This window comes from Protopterus annectens, chromosome 1.part2 (genome assembly GCF_019279795.1).
Source record: "Protopterus annectens isolate FY-2018-M chromosome 1.part2, PAN1.0, whole genome shotgun sequence".
In the NCBI taxonomy this organism is placed as follows: Eukaryota; Metazoa; Chordata; order Ceratodontiformes; family Protopteridae; genus Protopterus; species Protopterus annectens.
Window position 1 is genome coordinate 710,107,388 of NC_056727.1, and position 18,830 is coordinate 710,126,217.

The following is an 18,830-nucleotide window of genomic DNA, read 5'->3' on the forward strand; positions in this document are numbered from 1 at the left end:
TAGGAGTTGCTTGGCCAGGGGGCTGCAAAGGTGCCTCACCTGGGTTGGTTGACTTGGTGACTAAAAAGAGCTTTCTTGAAAGCAGAGTCCTTAATCTTTTCGTCTATCAGAAGCTGGCGTGGTTGCCAAGACTTGGCAGTAGCAGTGGGCTGCAATGCCACTGGTTAAACCGAAGATGAGACTCCATATAAGCAGTTAATACTGCAGCCCTACTTTTGAAGATTTCCACATGGAATTTTGCAGAGTCAGAACAATCTGTTAGCCCTATGCAGAACACACAAAACAAGTGAAAATCATATGTGGGATTTGCTTCCCAAACTTGAAGCAATTGTTGACCTTCTTAAACATTCAATGAATAAAAGAAATCCTCAACAAGATACCTACTTGACTGTAAAGCAGCGTCACTCTGGAAAAACAAAGCAATCGACTGAGTGCTTTGAACACATGTAAACTGCACTGGACTGAACAGCTAGAAAGAAGTAGTGATGATAGTCCCAACAGATTCCCTTCTTATACCCTGATGTCCAGATGTCAGTCTTTGGACACTGAACTGCTAGGGATGATGCAGAGACTCTTGAAAGCAGGCTGCTGTATGGCAGGAAGACTAAAGAATCAGTACTGCAACAAAGACTACAAAGAAAATCAGTAAATGTCCTACTGATCACAGTTGCAGTATACCAAACAAATGGATTATCACCACTAATGTTCGGACAGGGTCCCAAAGCGTAACCTTCCCAGGGTCATAAGTCCAAAATGTGACCTCAGCTGATACGTATAGGGGTATATAGGCAGACATAGAAGCATAGATCTTCATACTATCTCCAAGTTGGAGGCCCGAAGACCCCTGAGTGTGTCTGACTGGTCAGCTAGGAGGGGCCAGGCAGAACGCGGTAAGAATCCCACTCTTTCCTAAGGTCTTGTCTACAGGGCAAAGGATGAGACAAGGTAACCAAATAAGATGGGAAGGAGGGAGAGAAGGAATACTGCAACAATGATCAGTAGGACATCTACTGTTGCGGTAATTCCCAGAGCTCAAGGGAATATAAGGGGATTAGCTAGTTGATAGAGGAACTGTCCAGAAGGGCAGAGAGACCTGTCCTAGTGAAGGCAGCTCTGGACTTTGAAAAGGCATGCCTGTAGACCAAATAAAAGGCTCTGGTCTAAAGTTAAATCAGTAAGTTTGGCTTTGAAGTCTGCGAGCACGGCTGATTATGCAACCACGCATACTTGCGAATGACCGCCAGTAGCAGCTGCTCTGACAGTGGCCTCCACAGTATGACATTTTATACTCTAGCTACTGGAGTAGCTTGACTAAGTAAGGACATTTGTTTGGCATCTGATCCATGTGAATTCAACACTACCTTGTTAAAGGAATTGCATATGGATAACATCCACTTTGTCATTTGAGTAAATTCCAGAGTAGAGGAGGTAGCAGCCTTTTTTCCCCACATATCCATGGTCCTACTGGCTTTGTCTGAAGGGGTTACATTGGAGTTGGGAAGAAACTTAGAAGATTTATCAGCAAAGACAATAACTGCTGAAGGGTCTGCAACAGAATTCTTATAAAAGAAAGTACAGTTGTGTACACTTACCATGAATGTAGATGTTAGAGTATATTCTCTGTTGCAGTCATCACACTTGGTTTATCCTGCCAGGGGGTAGGCCCTCAGTCGGCCCGAATACCAGAGGCTTAGTATTTCTGCGTCAGTTGCTGTGGCTCCAGGACTGAAGTCAAGTAGTCAGTGGTGCAAAAACAGGCAGCAGACACCATTGCATCAGTTTTTCTTGCCCCAAATGTCAGAAGTCCCCAAACAGGGAGCTAGGTTATGGTGGAATAACACCACCACTAGAAAGTAAATACCACATTGCACTGTAAGGAGTGAGGGGGGGGGGCAAGGGGGCTGGAGGGTGGGAAACCAGGACTGCAACAGTGAATACACTTGAACATTTACATTTATGTTAAGTGTACACAACTGTACTATGTTCTTTGTGTTTCACTGATGCAGTCATCACACTTTGATTCCCAAAGCTGAAGAAACAGGTGGAGGCAGTCAAGAAGAGTTGGGGCTGGCTAGTATGCCCTGCAGGACTGCGGTTGCAAAACCTGCCCTGGATTTGGAAAAGATAGGCAGGTGGTAATGCTTGGTGACGTTATGAACAGAACTCCATTTTGCAGCCTCCAGGATGTTCCTGGTAGGGACCCCTCTGGAGAAAAACTGCAGAGGTGGAAGTTGCTCTAGTGGAATGTGTTCTGACCCCCTGTGGGGGTGGTTTCCCGTGGTGTTTCTAACAGAAATGGATACAGTGTGCTATCCATTTGGAAATTGTTTATTTTGATATGGCCTTGCCCTCTGCACCTGCTGCACAGCTGACTAGTAACTGGCCAGATTTCCTAAAGGGCTTAGCCCTATCCAGGTAGAATCTGAGCTGACTGTGCACATCTAAAGAGTGCAGGATCATTTCCTCCTTATTTTGAGGTTTAGGGGAAAAGGTGGGCAAATGGAGATTGGTTGAGAGCCACACTGGACATCACTTTAGGCATGAAAGTTGGGTTAGTCCTGAGGGAGACCCTGTCAGCATGAAAAATGATGAAGGGTTCCACAGCCATGAGTGCTTGTAGCTCAGACACTCTTCTAGCTGAAGTGATGGCCAGAAGCAAGGCTGTTTTCCAAGAGAGGAATTTTAACTCTGCTGAAGCTGCAGGCTCAAAGGGGGGCGTGAGCTTTTCCAACACAAAAAGTTAAGGTCCCAAGCAGGGGTAGGGGCTCTTCTGGGTGGCCTTAAGTTGTTAGCCCCTCTAAGGAACTGCTTGATGAGGGTGTGTGAAAAGAGAGGTGGCTCTGTGCTGTAATGAGCAGAGATGGCAGAGGCATGGATTTTAACAGAAGAGAAGGTAGGCCCCTATGAAGTAGGTCTTATAGGTAATCCAGGATGAGAGGTAAGGAGGGTTGTGCTGGTTCAGCTCCTTTATCCAGGATCCAGAAGCAATACCTTTTCCACTTGTCAGCATAGGATTTTCTAGTGCTGGGTCGTCTGGCTTCACGTATAATGTCCAGGACTTGCTTGCTTTGGCTGGCCACTGGAGGAGTTGTCAAGAAATAAGCCAGGCTGCCAGGTTCATGGTCTGCAATTGTGGATGCAAGAAATCTCCCTTCTGCTGGGTCAAGAAAGTTGGAATCTGAGGGACGTGCCATGGAGGCAACGGTGAGACTGCACAGTAGTGGGTACCAGTGTTGGTGTGGCCAGTCTGGGGCAATCAGGATTGCCCTTAGTCTTTCCCCCCTTATTTTGAGTAACATCTTTGCAAGAAGAGATAGAGAGGGAAATGCATAGATCGAGAGGTTTACCCACTGGAAGGATAGGGCATCCACTTTCCAGGCCTTGCTGTGAGGTTCCCTGGTGCAGACTTTGCTGAGCTGGTGGTTGTTGTGGGAGGCAAAAAGGTCCACCTTCGGGGTACTCCATTTCTGGGTTACAAGGCTGAAGGTGTTGGGGTTTGCCACTCATTTGGGTCTAGAAGATTTCTGCTTAAGTTGTCTGCCAGAGAGTTTTGGTTGCCTGGTAGGTGAATCTGCATGGCTGAAAACATGTGCCAAATGGTCATGGCTAGCCTGCATAGTGGGTAAGAGTGGGTTCCTCCCTGCTTGTCGATGTACCCGTTTTCATTAGTAGAGGCCCCGGAGAGAGTAGGGGTCTGAAAGCTGTCAGAGCATGCTGAAGAGCTAGCATCTCTTTTTGGTTGAGGTGCAGATGAATTTGATTTGGGCTCCAGTGGCCATGAATGCACCTGCCATCCAAGTGTGCACCCCAGGCATAGTCTGATGCATCTGTGGTTAGGGTCTGGGTGGCGTGGGTTTGTAAAAAGGGAAGCCCCTTGCTGTGGCTGCATGTTGCTGCCCAAAGAAAATCTTTCCTTAAACAAGGTATCATAGGTATAATAGTTTCCAGGTCCTGAGAATGTTGACACCAAAAGCTTTTTAAGTACCACTGAAGTTTCCTCATATGCAGTCTGGCATATGGAATTAGTAGAATGCAGAAGCTAATGAACCCTAGAACTTGCAGGATTTTCCCTGCAACTAACTGGGATCTGGTGGCCAGTTGAGAAGTAGCCTGTCAGATAGGTTTGTTTTTCTGGAGTAAGGAATGCCATCTGGGATGCGGTGTCCAGGCTTGCTCCCAGGAATACAATTTCTGACTGGGGACTAGTTTGGATTTCTTTTCATTTATAGTGTACCCCAGTGAGGTCAGTAGGTCTTTTACAAATGTCAGGTGCTGCAACAGCTTTTCCTGACTGTCTCCCTGAATCAGGCAGCCATCCAAGTAGGGGTAAATTTGAATATTTCTTTGTCTGCAAAAAGCAATGGCTGGAGCCAAGCATTTTGTGAAAACTCTGGGAGTAGTGGATAAGCCAAAGGGAAGTGGACAGAACTGACAATGCATAGATCCTGCCCTGAAACGTAGATATTTCCTGCAGGAATCTCTGATTGGGATGTGCAGATAGGCCTCTTTTAGGTCTAGAGTGGCTAACCAGGCATCTTTGGCTAACATAGGAAGAAACTACGGGAGGGTGAGCATCTTGAATTTTGTTACCACCAAGAAGGTGTTTAGAATGGAGAGATCTACGATTGGGCGCCAGGTGCCCTCTTTTCTGGGTACCAGGAAAAGTCTGGAATGGAAACCTTGGCCTATCTGGTGTGCAGAAACAGGCTGGATTGCCCTCAAGGAGAGAAGGGAATGAACTTGGTTTTGTGCCTCTGCCCACTGGTATGGAGGAAGATCTGGGAACCCTTTTTGGGGTTGGTAGTGTGTGGAAATAAAATTTGTACCCAGGGGACACTATGTTGAGGACCCATCAACCGATGGTGATAGAGGCCCAGTTTTTCTGCATGGGAGGCAAGTTTTCCTCCTAGGGGCACAAGCAGGTGGGTAGAGGCAAGAGGTGGAGTTGAAAAGTCATTGTGAATTATTTCCATAAGGGGGTGGGGCTTAACACTCCGTTTTAGAAGTGGAAGTACTCCACTGCTTAGATCTCTGCATTCCCTGGGCCTGCTGTCTGGGGGGGGGGGGGTCTGGTCTGCTTCCCCAAGGTCTAGCCTGAGCTGGCCTAGAGGGGGGCTGGAAAGGAACCAGTGTTTTGAGGGGCAATGCCTACTGAATCTCGGAGGCTGGACTTGCAAAAAGTCTGTCTGCACAGATTTAGCTTTTTCTTCTATCTTTTTTAAAACCTCTTCTGTCTTGGTGCCAAACAGATTGTCTTTGCTCAGTGGTGCGGCCAATTTTGACCCGACATGGTCTGGCAAGGTCTGTTCCTTAGGCTAAGCATGCCTTCTAAGTACAGAACCTGTGACTGCTGCCCTGCAGCATGCTTCTAGGGAGTCAAACCCACATTGCAGGGTATGCTTAGTAACTTGGCTTGCAGAATGCATAAGCTCCTGTAATTCTTTAGTTTCTGCACAGTCTGGAAATGTAGATAATTTTTGTTTAATAAGATCCATACAATGTTGCTGGTATTTCAGCATGTGGGACTGACAATTTAATGCTCTAATAGCAAGAGTTGCAGAGGTGTATACTTTTTTGCCCCATCTGTCTAAAGCTCGGGAATCCCTGCACAAAGGGGTGGGATTCTTAGCTGTGGTTGCTTTTATTCCTTTAGGTCCTTGGGGGATTACCTCTGGGTCAGCAGTAAGATTTTTGAAAATAAATTTGTGCAAGTCAGGGACACTAATACCAGTCAGGTCTCCTGGGAGCAGGAGGTAGAGTATCGGGAGTTAAACTGGATTCCATGAATCATCATCCACAACATCCAGAACAGGAGGAATAGCTAAGGGTCTCTGCTGTGGTAAATCTAAAAATTCCCAGTCTCTTTTTGAACTGGGGATAATCCTGGCATTCCCAATGGAAATGCACTCTCAAGGTATGTAGGGTTTCACCAAAAAAAAAAAAATCCTCTGGAGGAGAGGCAGAAGGAATGGATTCCTCTGCACTGGAATCCTCATAAGCAGATAAGGGCATATCTTCATAATCAGAAACCTCAGAGTCGGACTCTTAGTCAGATAAAGCTGCTGGGGACAAGTCTCTTTCTTTTAGAAAGGGTAGGCTGGCTTCCCCTAATCAGCATGACAAGGTCTTCCGCCATTTTAAGCATTTGAGATTGAGGCGTGGAAGCAGGTGCTTGGGTCGACGTTTTTGTAGGCATAGTTCATACCCTTGGCCTTAGAAACACGGTAGTTTTAGAAAGAACTGAAGACACGAAAGAAGTTGTCGGTTTGTGTCGAATATCGGCAGGGCGAAGAACTTCCTCAGAAGCCGGAGCCTGCACAGCAGCTCCGGACCCATCCAAGGTAGAGACATCCGCAGGTTCCGAGTCAAAGAAGAGTCTCGGTAGTGGCCTGCAAATCCACAGAAGCGGGCATCAGGGGCTGCGAAAGCACCTCACTGAGTACTGGCGAACTGTCGACTAGTGTAATGGAAGCACCGTTGGCAGTTTTGAAGCTCTGAGGTCTCTCTCTGCCTTTATTCCTACTTTTTTTTGGAAGATCGATAATAGGATGGCTTACCGAAGCAATTTTGGAATACGGAGATCGACAGCGAAAGTATTTAGCTACGATAAGGGCCTGACGACATAGTTCTGGCATTGAACAAAGCACAAAACAGACAGCGACAGACGTCGTGGTCTGGGCCTAAACAGGTGACACAGTAAGAATTGAAATCTCGGTGTGGTATTTGCTTTCCACAGGCGAGACAATTGTTAACTTTTTCTGACATCAGTTAGAACAAGAAAAAAGGATCCACAATGGGGTACTTAGCTTTAGAAGATTTCAACTTCAATTTTGAAAACGAAAACTTAGGTAGCAGCTGACCAAGCACTCGTGTGAACTGCTTCTGGCTCCTCGGCAAGAAAGACTGAAGCAATGGCGTCGGCTGCCTGTTTTTATACCACTAACGACCTGACATCAGTCCTGGAGCGACAGCAACTGACAAATACTAAGCCTCTGGTATTCGGGTCGACTGAGGGCTACACCTGGCAGGATAACCCAAGTGCGATGACTGCAACAGTGAAACACGAAGAACATCTTCAGTTCATCTAAAACTTTGTAAAATCTGTCTGGTCTTTTGAAGGCAGAAGGTTGCGAATCAGTGCCTGCAGAGATCAGACTGGAAGGCATCCAAGGAGGCCTCCAGAACTGAAGGGACAGGAGTGCCCATTCCAAGAAGTTGTAATATTTTTTCTGGACCTCTAATCTGTCTAGACTCCAACTCAAAATGTTTCATTATGTTTATAATGGTCGCCCTAAAGGAAGCCTCTGACAGGAAAGTCAGGAGAGAGTCTTCATTATTAAGAATTTAGCCAGAGAAGTGGATTTGAGAGGAGCAGGCCACAGAATGGTCAGAATAATCTTAATCAAAAGATGAACCCACAGTAGGTTTTTAAGGTGGAGGAGGAGGATGGGCAGAAAATGAAGATCGTTTTGGTGGCCATTATGGCTTTCAACAGGTCTTGAGAAAAGTCCAACCATTCCTTCTCCCTACATGGGTGAGAAGAGATGTGTTTCTTTTTTTGTTACTTTTTTGGGGACATCTGTCTGAACCAAGCAGGGTAGTTCAGACTAAAGACATACTGCAATTAACTTACCTGGGATCTCTTCCCTGATTAGAATCTGTGGGATACCTTATGGCCCTCTGAAATGATTATTCGTAGTTCTTTCAATGCCATACCAGCCATCAGCATGATCACAGTAGAGAGCATCAGAGAAAGTTATGTATGGTGGGTTCTGGAACCTCAGTGCATCGGAATTAGTGAGTAGACCAAGCACAAGACATAAGGCTAGGGACTTTCGAGCTTTTACTTGTGGGATGGAGGCATGTCTGGGGATAGGGGGGGGGGGATCTACCATCTTGGAGTGGAACAAACACTTCAGATATTGGGTCCCCAAGAAAGCGCAGAGTGTAGACATACAGGATCACAAAAGTCTTTGGGACAAAGGATTGGCAAATGTAACACGCCTTTTAGTCGTACTCCACGCCTAGGCAAGAGACACTGGGTATGAAGATTTTTGCACAAAATTTGTCTACTGCACTCACACAGACCCCTCCTACCTGACATCTAATACAGATATAACAAAATGGTTTAGGTGAGTAAAGGAAGGTTTCCCAATGGGACACTGTTCTGTTTAAGAAGCTATGGTACCAAAGACCAAACGATTAGTCCGATGATGAATGAAGGAATTAAGCTTCAAGTGGGTAGTAAGGTGCAAAATCAGAGAAGCATCTTAGAGAAGCAACAAAAGTGGGCTAAATGACAGGCAGCTGAAGAACGCTAACTGCATCAGTAAGGCAGAACCGATATTTGTCCTCTGTTAGCACACAAATACATCAGTTCTCTTAAAATCTTCACTCTGCCATCTCAATAGGACTTAGTAAAAAAAGATAAGACTGTTTCAATAGCAGTTCATTCCTTAGTTACTTTAAAAGGGAAAGTAAAATCTGACCAGTGGACCAATGCCTTGTCCACCTTTAATCATCCAAAAAACAATTCTCTCTTAAGAGATCACATTCTATGTATTTTGTGACTTAAAAGAAGCAGTCATTCATTTCATATCCTTAATTTCCACTGTACTCTCTATATATTGTCTCAGTATTTCTTCATAGTTGAGTTCCTTTAAGTGCCAAATGGATTTACTACTCATCCTTTAAATTTTTTCTTGTTTTTAGTCTTTGCTAATCTGACTTTTCCACTGCTTCTGCTTTAAATTTCCATCTTTCTTGTTCATTTGACTTCCAAACATCATAGGTTTCACTAAGACTAGATGCTGACTTTCTGAAAGGGAATTTTCCTTTTTTTTTTTTTTTTCTTTTACATACAGCTTGCTGACTCTGTTATAGCAATTTTAATGCATCCTCACTGTTTGCCATGAGCAACTGTTGATTATGATCATCAAAAACAAAATTGGTCTGAGGAGTAGCTTTACCTTGCTTCCTGTAACAGAAGGCTGACATGGCTGTCGGGCAACAGAGTTGCATACTCCACTACTGTTGGATGCCCTGTAACGGCCCGGCAGTCCAGCTGGCACACTTCTGGGAACAGATTTTGCCCGTGACAAACTGCTTTCTGTGATGGGTAGAAGATCTTTCTTCTTTGGTACAGCTCCACTTTCTGTAAAGAAAAAAATTACAAGCCATCAAATACGTGTAGACAAAAAAAATGGAATGTTCACCACAGCAATGTACTGCATCTTATAGGTTAAAAAAGATTACCCACACTTAAAGCATGTGATATCAAACATCTTATACATGCTACATCTACTGGAATCTGCAATCAATACATTCTGTTATCAGACAATGCAAACCCTTTCAGAACACAACTGCAAGGACTAAGCCAGGTAAATGAAGTGTACAAAAATGCCAATATAATGATGTTACACTGAGATGAACAAGTCTATTCTCCATTAGTTGTCAGGACTAAAACTGAAGCGTCAGCTGGCAAATGAAGTTCTCAGATTACTGGTAATTTCTCAATTAGACAAAAAGGTTCTGCAATCAAGTTTCCCCACTGGATCTAAGGCAGGCCATGCTAAGGTAGAAAAGCAACAACATAAAAAATAAACCTGTCTAGAACTTGCTCACTCCAAGGTGGTAGGAAAGTGAGGTTGTTGACCTGGACGGATCATTCATCCAGATCTAAGGCAATGGTAAACACACACTTTCATAATCAGATGAGGTGGTCCACCTTTACAAATCTAGAAAGAGGCTCAAGCTTATCCTCCTAGATGGTGTTTCTTCATGGGAGAACATCCCTGATGGCTTTGGCCCCAAAGAAAGACCTAGAACTACTACCACTGATCAAGTGCACTCTATGGCATAGAAGGCAAAGTATTACTACATTTTGTAGCAATGTTTAACACGCTCACCTGGATAAGATAACCTTAGAAGCAATGGAATCCATTTTGTTTTTGTTTTAGAATGAAACAAGCAGTTAGAATCTATTAGAAAATACTCTCATGTCCACTGAGAACCTAAGCTGCCTGTACACATACAGCCACACACTAAAGCAAGTATTCACCCATTTAACTAAATTTGGGAATAAGACAGGTAGGTGCTTCAACAAAATATTACTTTAAGGGTGTGTGCACTTATGCAACCAGCTTATTGTACGTTTTTCATTTTTTATATTTTTTCCCCTAACAGATGTGTGTTTTTCAACTGAATTGTGCAGGTTATAGGTCACATTAAAGGTGGGAAGTTTTGAAATGATTGATTGCAGTCTCTTTTTTATATCACAAAAAATGGCATTTTAACAGGGGTGTGTACACTTTTTATATCCACTGCAGCTCCCTAAAAAAGTACAGTTGTACAAGAACTTACCATAACAGCAGATGCCTGACCAATTTTTGCTGCAGTATTACTACCAAGTGGGATCATCCACCAGGAAGAGCTGTACTCCCAGCCAGGACAGCAAAGCCCATGAGTCGTCCTCTTGCACCATACATCTGGTATACAACCAAAGTGCTCCAAGGCTGCATAATACACAAGGGATGTAACAAGACTGTAGTACCTCAGGGCTTTCTAGCTCGAGACCAGAAAACTAGCAAGACAAAAAAGAAACAGGCAATAAAAAAACACGTGTCAACAGATGTACGAAGGGATGATACCGCAATCAAACAAAATTCAGGAAAAGGTGGGTGGAATATAACACTGCAACAGTGATCGGTCAAGCATCTAATATTCTGTTAAGCTGTTCTACAACTGTACTAAATTCCTCCTATCACTGTTGCAGTACAAGTGGGAATGTGTCCAGGCTTGCTCCCAGGAATACAATTTTCTGACTGGGGGACTAGTTTGGATTTCTTTTTGTTTATAGTGTACCCCAGTGAGGTCAGTAGACCTTTTACAAATGTCAGGTGCTGTAACAGCTTTTCCTGAATGTCTGCCTGAATCAGGCAGTTGTCCAAGTAGGGGTAAATTTGAATATTTCTTTGTCTGTAAAAAGCAATGGCTGGAGCCAGGCATTTTGTGAAAACAACTGTGGGAGCAGTGGATAAGCCAAACGGAAGTGCAGAGAACGGACAATCACGTTGCCAAAGTGGATATAGAAAGACCTTCTATATAGCCCACCTTATCACAAAATGGTTCACATCTAGATCGAGAGGTCATTGTGCCCCTCTACTCATCAAGCCCATAACTGAATACAATGCCCCATTTGGGATGTACCTTACCGGACAGCTGCAGCAACTGGAGAGACCCGAAAAGTACCTCACTAAGAGGATCACGGGCCTCAAACAGATGCCCTATGCAGTTCGACTAAAGAAACTCCAGCTCTACTCAGTTGCTTACCGCCTACTCAGAGGCGCTCTATGCCTGATGTACTAAGCCATGTCTAACCCAGAATTAATGGACATGCTCCACCTCAGGAAATCCAAATCCCTTAGAGCTACATGCTCCAGGGACTTAAACCTCAGCAAAGCAATAAATAGGACATGATGGAGGGACATATTCATATCCCAGAGGTTCCCCTCACTCTGGAACAGAATCCCAATTCATGTTAGGCAGAGCCCCTCACTGACCCTCTTCAAGAGAGATCTTGACAAGTGGATGGGAGATCATAAGTTTACCCCTGGGATCTCTTCTGTGTCCCTGCCAGAGGCACAGTAAACTAACCTTAAAGGTCTATCTTCTGTGACCTACTATACAGAGGCACAGTTAACTAATCTAAAAGGGAGGCGAAAGCCAAACGCACTCTGGCTAGGCTTATAAATGCCCTAAGGCAGATAGCCTAGTATCTACCTATGAACCTATAATGCATAGATCCTGCCCTGAAACGTAGCTATTTCCTGCAAGAGTCTCTAATTGGGACGTGCAAGATAGGCCTCTTTTAGGTCCAGAGTGGCTAACCAGGCATCTTTGGAAAGCATAGGAAAAAGCTGCTGGAGGGTGAGCATTTTGAATTTTGGTACCACCAGGAAGGTGTTTAGAATGGATAGATCTAGGACTGGGCACCAGGTGCCCTGTTTTCTGGGTACCAGGAAATGTCTGGAATAGAAACCTTGGCCTATTTGATCTGCAAGAACAGGATGAATTGCCCTCATGGAGAGCAGGAAATGCACTTGGTTTTGTGACTCTGCCCACTGGTTTGGAGGAAGATCCGGGAACCCTTTTGGGGTTGGCAGCGTGTGGAAATAAAATTTGTACCCCTAGGACACTATGTTGAGGACCCATCGATCGTTGGTGATGGAGGCCCAGTTTTTTTGCATGGGAGGCAAGTTTTCCTCCTAGGGGCACAAGCAGGTGGGCAGAGTAAGAGTTGGAGCTGAAAAGTCATTGTGAATTCTTTCCACAGGGGGGTGGCTTAGCACTCCCGGTTTTAAAACTGGAGGTACTCAATTGCTTAGATCTCTGCATTCCCTGGGCTTGTCGGGGGGGGGGGGTTGCTTCCCCTAGATCTAGTCTGAGCTGGCCTAGAGGGGGGCTGGAAAGGACCAGTGTGTTGACGGGCAATGACTACTGAATCTTGGAGACTGGACCTGCAAAAAGTCCATCTGCACAGATTTAGCTTTTTCTTCCATCTGTTTAAAAACCTCTTCTGCTTTGGTGCCAAACTGATTGTCTTTGTTCAGTGATGCTTCCAATAATTTTGATTTGACATTGTCTGGCAAGGTCTGTTCCTTAAGCTAAGCATGCCTTCTAAGTACAGAGCCTGTGACTGCTGCCTTGCAGGATGCCTCCAGGGTGTCAAACCCACATTGCAGGGTATGCTTAGTAACTTGGCTTGCAGAATGCATAAGCTTCTGTAATTCTTTATTTTCTGCAGTCTGGAAAAGTAGATAACTTTTGTTTAAGAAGTTCCATAATATGTTGCTGGTATTTCAGCATGTGGAACTGACAATTCTAATGGCAAGAGTTGCAGAGGTGTATACTTTTTTTACCCCATCTGTCTAAAGCTCGGGAATCCCTGTCCGGAGGGGTGGGATTCTTAGCTGTGGTTCCTTTTTTCCTTTAGGTCCTTGGGAGATGACCTCTGGGTCAGCAGTAGGATTTTTGAAAAGAAATTTGAGAGAGTCAGGGACTCTAATATCTGCCAGATTTCCTGGGAGCAGGAGGTAGAGTATCAGGAGTTAAACTGGATTCCCTGAAAACATCAACTACATCCAGAACAGGAGGAATAGCTAAGGATCTGTGCTGTGGTAAATATAAAAATTCCCTGAGTCTCTTTTTGGACCGAGTAAAATTCTGGCATTCCCAATGGAAATGCTCTCAAGGTATGCAGGGCTTCACCAAAAAAAAAAAAAACCTCTAGAGGAGAGGCAGAAGGAATGGATTCCTCTGCATCGGAATCCTCAATCAGATAAGGGCATGTTTTCATAATCAGAAACCTCAGAGTCAGACTCTTCGTCAGATAAAGCTGCTGGGGACAAATTTCTTTTAGAAGGGGTAGGCTGGCTTCCCCTAATCAGCATAAGGTCTTCTGACATTTTAAGCATTTGAGATTGAGGCATGGGAGCAGGTGCTTGAGCTTGGGTCCTCGGTTTCTATTTATGCGTAGTTCGTACCCTGGGCCTTAGAAACTCGGTAGTTTTAGAAAGAACTGAAGACGCAAAAGAAGTCATCGGCTTGTGTTGAATATCGGTAGTGTGAAGAAAGTACAGTTGTGCACACTTACCATAAATGTAGATGTTATAGTGTATTCACTGTTGCAGGCATTACACTTGGGTTATCCTGATGGCAGGCTATCCTCAGTCGGCCTGAATTCCAAAGTCTAGGTCCAGTGTTGGTTGCTGTCGCCTCTTCCCTGACGTCAGTGAGCCAGGGGTATAAAAGATGCAGCAGACGCAATTTTCTTCAGTTTTTCTTGCCCCAGATGTCAGGTGCCCCCAAAAGGGTAGGCTAAAAAATATGCCAATAAAACATGCATGCACCAAAATATATTGTACCTTCATCTACAAGCAAATGCATCACATAGGTTGTATAGATTACAGAAGTGCAGGCAAGTTCCAGCAAAGAAATGGGGGATGGTGGGTGGGTAACCTGGACTGTTACAGTAAATACACTAACATCTACATTTATGGTAAGTTTACACAACTGCACCATGTTCTTCGTATTTCACTGTTGCAGTCATTACACTTGGGGTGAATCCCAAAGCTATGGTTGGGAGACTGGAGCTAATATAGCATTAGGAGCGGCTATGAGGCCCTGCAGAACTGCAGTGGCAAAGCCAGCCTTGGATATAGAGTAGAGAGGTAAATGATGGTGCTTTGTAAAGGTGTACACTGAACTCCAGGTAGCAGCCTTTAAAATGTCGTTGGTTGGTACTCCCCTGAGGAAGGCTGCTGAAGTGGCTGCTGCTCTGGTTGAATGTGGCCTAATGCCCTTAGGCACTGGCTTGCCATGTTGCGAATAGCAGAAACGAATGCAGTGGCCTATCCACTTCGAAATAGTCTGCTTTGAGATGGCCTTTTCTTGTGATCCTGCAGCATATGCCACTAGCAGTTGCTCAGTCTTTCTGAAAGCTTTGGTTCTGTTCAAGTAGAAGCGTAGTTGTCTGTGTATGTCCAAAGAATGCAGGATTCTCTCCCCCTTATTCTGTGGGTTTGGATAAAAAGTAGGCAGATTAATAGCTTGGTTAAGGGCCCCCACTGGACACTACCTTATGCATAAATGTCGGGTTTGTCCTCAAAGAAACCCTGTCTGGATAAAAAATGATAAAAGGTTCCACAGCAATGAGTGCTTGTAGCTCTGAGACTCATCTTGCAGAAGTTTTTGCTAGGAGCAGAGCTGTTTTCCAAGATAAAAACTTTATATCACCTGTAGCAGCTGGCTCAAAAGGAGGCAGGGGAGTTTTTCCAAGACATAATTGAGGTCCCATGCAGGTATTGGTGATCTCCCTGGAGGACTTGAGTTTTTGGTTCCTCTGAGGTACTGCCTTAATAAAAGATGAGAAAACATTGGTGGCTCTGTATTGTAATGAGCCGAAATGGCAGAGGCATGAATTTTAATTGATGAAAAGGGTAGACCTTTGTCCAGCATGTCAGTTAAGTATTGACAAATCTGAGGAATATTTGGTACAGCTGTGTCAATTCCTTGTGCCTGGTTCCAAGCACAGAATGTCTTCCATTTTCTAGCGTAAGATTTTCTGGTACTAGGCCTTCTGGCCTCCAAAATGACATCCATCATAGCTTTAGTGAGAGGCGCGTTTTGCACGACTACATTATCCGCTATACTGCCAGATTTAAGGTCTTTAGCTGGCTGTGCAGGATCTGATTGTTTTGTTGGGATAGTAAATGCGGTATATGAGACAAGGTCCAAGCAGGGCATTGAGACAAGTTCCCTAGAACTGGATACCAGTACTGGCAGGGCCAGTCTGGGGCAATCAGTATCATCTTTGGCTTCTCGTCTGACCTTTAGGAGTACCTTGGGGAGGAGAGGCAGAGGAGGAAAGGCATATACTGCTAAGCTTTTCCAGCTGAAAGATAGGGTGTCCACTTTCCATGCTTGTCTGTGATAAGTCCTTGTGCAGAATCTTTTTAGTTGGTAGTTGTGAGGAGAGGCAAATAGATCCATCTCCGGGCATCCCCATTTCCTTGTTATCATACTGAAGACTTGTGGATCGAATGAGGTTTCTGCTTAGTCTGCCAGAGTATTTATCTTTCCTGGCAGGAATTGTGCCTGCAGATGTACTTGGTAAGTCAATGCTGTGTCCCACATAGTCATGGCTAGTCTGCAAAGGGGGTAAGAATGAGTGCCTCCCTGCTTGTTTATATACCACATGACCGTGTTGTTGTCAGTCTTTATCAGTAGTTGTCCCGGATAAAGTACTTCCTTGAAGGCTGTCAGGGCATTCTGAACAGCTAGCATCTCTTTTTAATTGATATGTATATGCATTTGGTTTGCGGACCATGTGCCTTGAATACACCTTCCTGCCATGTGGGCCTCCCAGGCATAATCTGATGCATCCGTTGTTAATGTTTGCCTGGCTGGGGGTAAAGTGAATGGCTGTCCCTTGTTCTGGTGACAAGCCTTTGCCCACCATCGACACTCCTGTTGCAGGCAGGGAATGAGGGTAATTATTGTTTCCAGACTGTGGCAATGTTGTGTCTAAACACTTTTTAGGTACCACTGAAGTTACCTCATATGCAGCCTCGCATATGGAATTAGTAGAATGCAGGATGCCATAAAACCCAAAGCCTGCAGAATTTTTCTTACAGATAACTGGGCCTTTGTTGCCAACAGGTTGAAATTGGTAGTCAGTTGTCTTTGTTTGTCTGACGTGAGAAAAGCCATCTGGGCAGTTGTATTTAAGCTTGCGCCCAGGATTATTATCTCTTGAGAGGGTACTAGTTTTGATATCTTTTTGTTGACTGTGTACCCTAGACCGGTTAGAAATCTCTTTACAAATGCCAGATGCTGTAGTAGAATGTCCTTGTCTGCTTGAATGAGGCAGTCATCCAAGTAAGGATATATTTGTATCCCTCTTTGTCTGCAGAATGCAATTACTGGTGCCAGGCACTTTGTGAAGACCCTGGGCACAGTAGATAAGCCAAAGGGAAGTGCAGAGAAGTGGTAGTGCATTGAGCCAGCTTTGAATCTGTGGTATCTTCTTCTGCATGTTGGTCTGATTGGGACGTGCAGGTATGCCTCTTTTAGGTCTAAAGTCACAAGCCTTCTTGCCCAGCATGGGCAGAAATTGCTGTAGAGTCAACATTTTGAATTTTGGTATATCCAGAAATGTGTTTAGAATAGATAGGTCCAGTACTGGTCTCCAGGTCTTGTCCTTTCTTGGGACCAAGAAAAATCTTGAATAAAATCCTTGTCCCTGCTCTTGCTCTGGTACTTGCTGAATGGCCCTCATGTCCATGAGGGATGAGACTTGCTTTTGCGCCTCCGCCCATTGATGTTTTGGCAGGTCTGGCCAACCGTTTGTCCTTGACAGAGTATGGAAGTGAAACTTGTGGCCTTCAGACACTGTCTAGGACCCATTTGTCCTGGGTTATTATGTGCCAAATTTGAGAGAAAAGTGCTAGTTTTCACCCTAAAGGTGCTGCCAGAAGATAAGTGCTTGGTGCAGGGCAGGGGGAAGTCATAGGGACTGTTTCCTGTATGGGTGTGATTTGTCTTCTCCACTTTTGGAAGTAGAAGCACCCCATTGTTTCGACCTGTACGAACCTTGGGGCTAGGATCTGCCTCTTGGGCGTCTGCATCTGCCCCTTTGTGGTCTGACACTGGAAAGGACCAATTCTTTGTAGGCCAGTGTCTGCTAAATCTAGGAGGCTGTAGCTGTAAGAAATCCTTAACCGTTTGCATAGATTTAGCTTTGTCCTCCATTTTCTTTAACACGTCTTCTGCTTTAACACCAAACAAGGGATCATGCTGTAATGGAGCATCTAATAATTTTGCTTTGAGATGATCACGCAGATTTTGTTCCTTTAACCAAGCATGCCTCCTGATGACAGAACCCGTAACAGCGGCCCTGCAGGAGGCCTCCAAAGAATCAAAACCACATTGCAAAGTATGCTTTCCAACTTGTTCAGCTGAATGCAATAAATCCTGCATTTCTTTGTTTTCTGCACATTCAGAATTTATCAACATTTTCTGTTTAAGCAGTGACATACTATATTGCTGATATTTGAGCATATGAAAAGTACAGTTTTGTACCTACCATAAATGTAGATGTTAGTGTGTCTTCACTGCTGCAGTCATTACACTTGGGTTATCCTGCCATCAGGCGGTCCCGCAGTCAGCCAGAGTTCCAAAGTCTTGGTCCGGCGTCATTTGCTGTCTCTTCTTCCCTGACATCAGTGCGCCAGGGGTATACAAGATGCAGCAGATGCCATTTTCTTCAGTTTTTCTTGCCCCAGATGTCAGGTGCCCCCAAATAGGTAGGCAATACATGATAATAAAACATACATAAATGTAAACAACCAAACCTTCAGTTACCAGCAAATACACCACATAGGTAGTATAGGGTTGAAAGGTATAGATAAGTCCCAGCTAAGAAAGAGGGGATGGTGGGTGGGTAACCTGAACTGCAGCAGTGAAGACACTCGAACATCTACATTTATGGCAAGTACAAAACTGTACTATGTTCATCGTGTTTCACTGCTGCAGTCATGCAGTCATTACACTTGGGTAGAATCCCAAAGCTGAGGTAGGGTGGCTGGTTCTAGAGAGGATTTGGGGTGGCTATGAGGCCCTGCAGCATTGCAGTGGCAAAGCCAGCTCTGGATCTAGAGTAAAGAGGCAAGTGATGATGCTTGGTAAAGGTGTGCACTGAACTCCAAGTTGCAGCCTCCAAGATATCTTTGGGTAGGTACTCCTCTAAGGTAGGCAGTTGAAGTGGCTGTTGCCCTGGTGGAATGTGGCCTAATGTTAGTCGGTACAGGTTTCCCATGCTGTGGGTAGCAGAACCGAATACAGTGTCCTATCCACTTAGAAATGGTCTGCTTTGAAATAGCCTTTCCCAGTGATCCTGCAGCATATGCTACAAACAACTGCTCGGTTTTCCTGAAAGCTTTTGTTTTGTCCAAGTAGAAACGTAATTGTCTGTGTATGTCCAAGGAATGCAGAAGTCTCTCCCCTTTGTTCTGGGGATTTGGATAAAAAGTTGGCAAATGAATAGTTTGATTAAGAGCTACACTGGAAACCACCTTAGGCATAAATGAAGGGTTTGTCCGCAAAGAAACCCCGTCTTGGTGAAAAATGATGAAAGGTTCCACTGCCATTAGTGCCTGTAACTCTGAGACTCTTCTTGCTGAGGTTATTGCCAGAAGCAAAGCAGTTTTCCATGATATATATTTTAACTCTGTTGAATTGGCTGGCTGAAAAGGAGGTAAAGTTAGTTT

General features: G+C 44.6%; 1 protein-coding gene across 1 annotated transcript in view; it reads right to left on the reverse strand.

Annotated features, from left to right (window-relative positions):
• SPAST (spastin) overlaps nucleotides 1-18,830 on the reverse strand; it is a 2,490,626-nt gene that overhangs the window by 1,971,328 nt on the left and 500,468 nt on the right. The window contains exon 4 of the mRNA XM_044058595.1: nucleotides 8,970-9,154. Within this exon, the coding sequence (XP_043914530.1) occupies nucleotides 8,970-9,154 (185 nt within the window). The remainder of the gene's footprint in view (nucleotides 1-8,969; nucleotides 9,155-18,830) is intronic.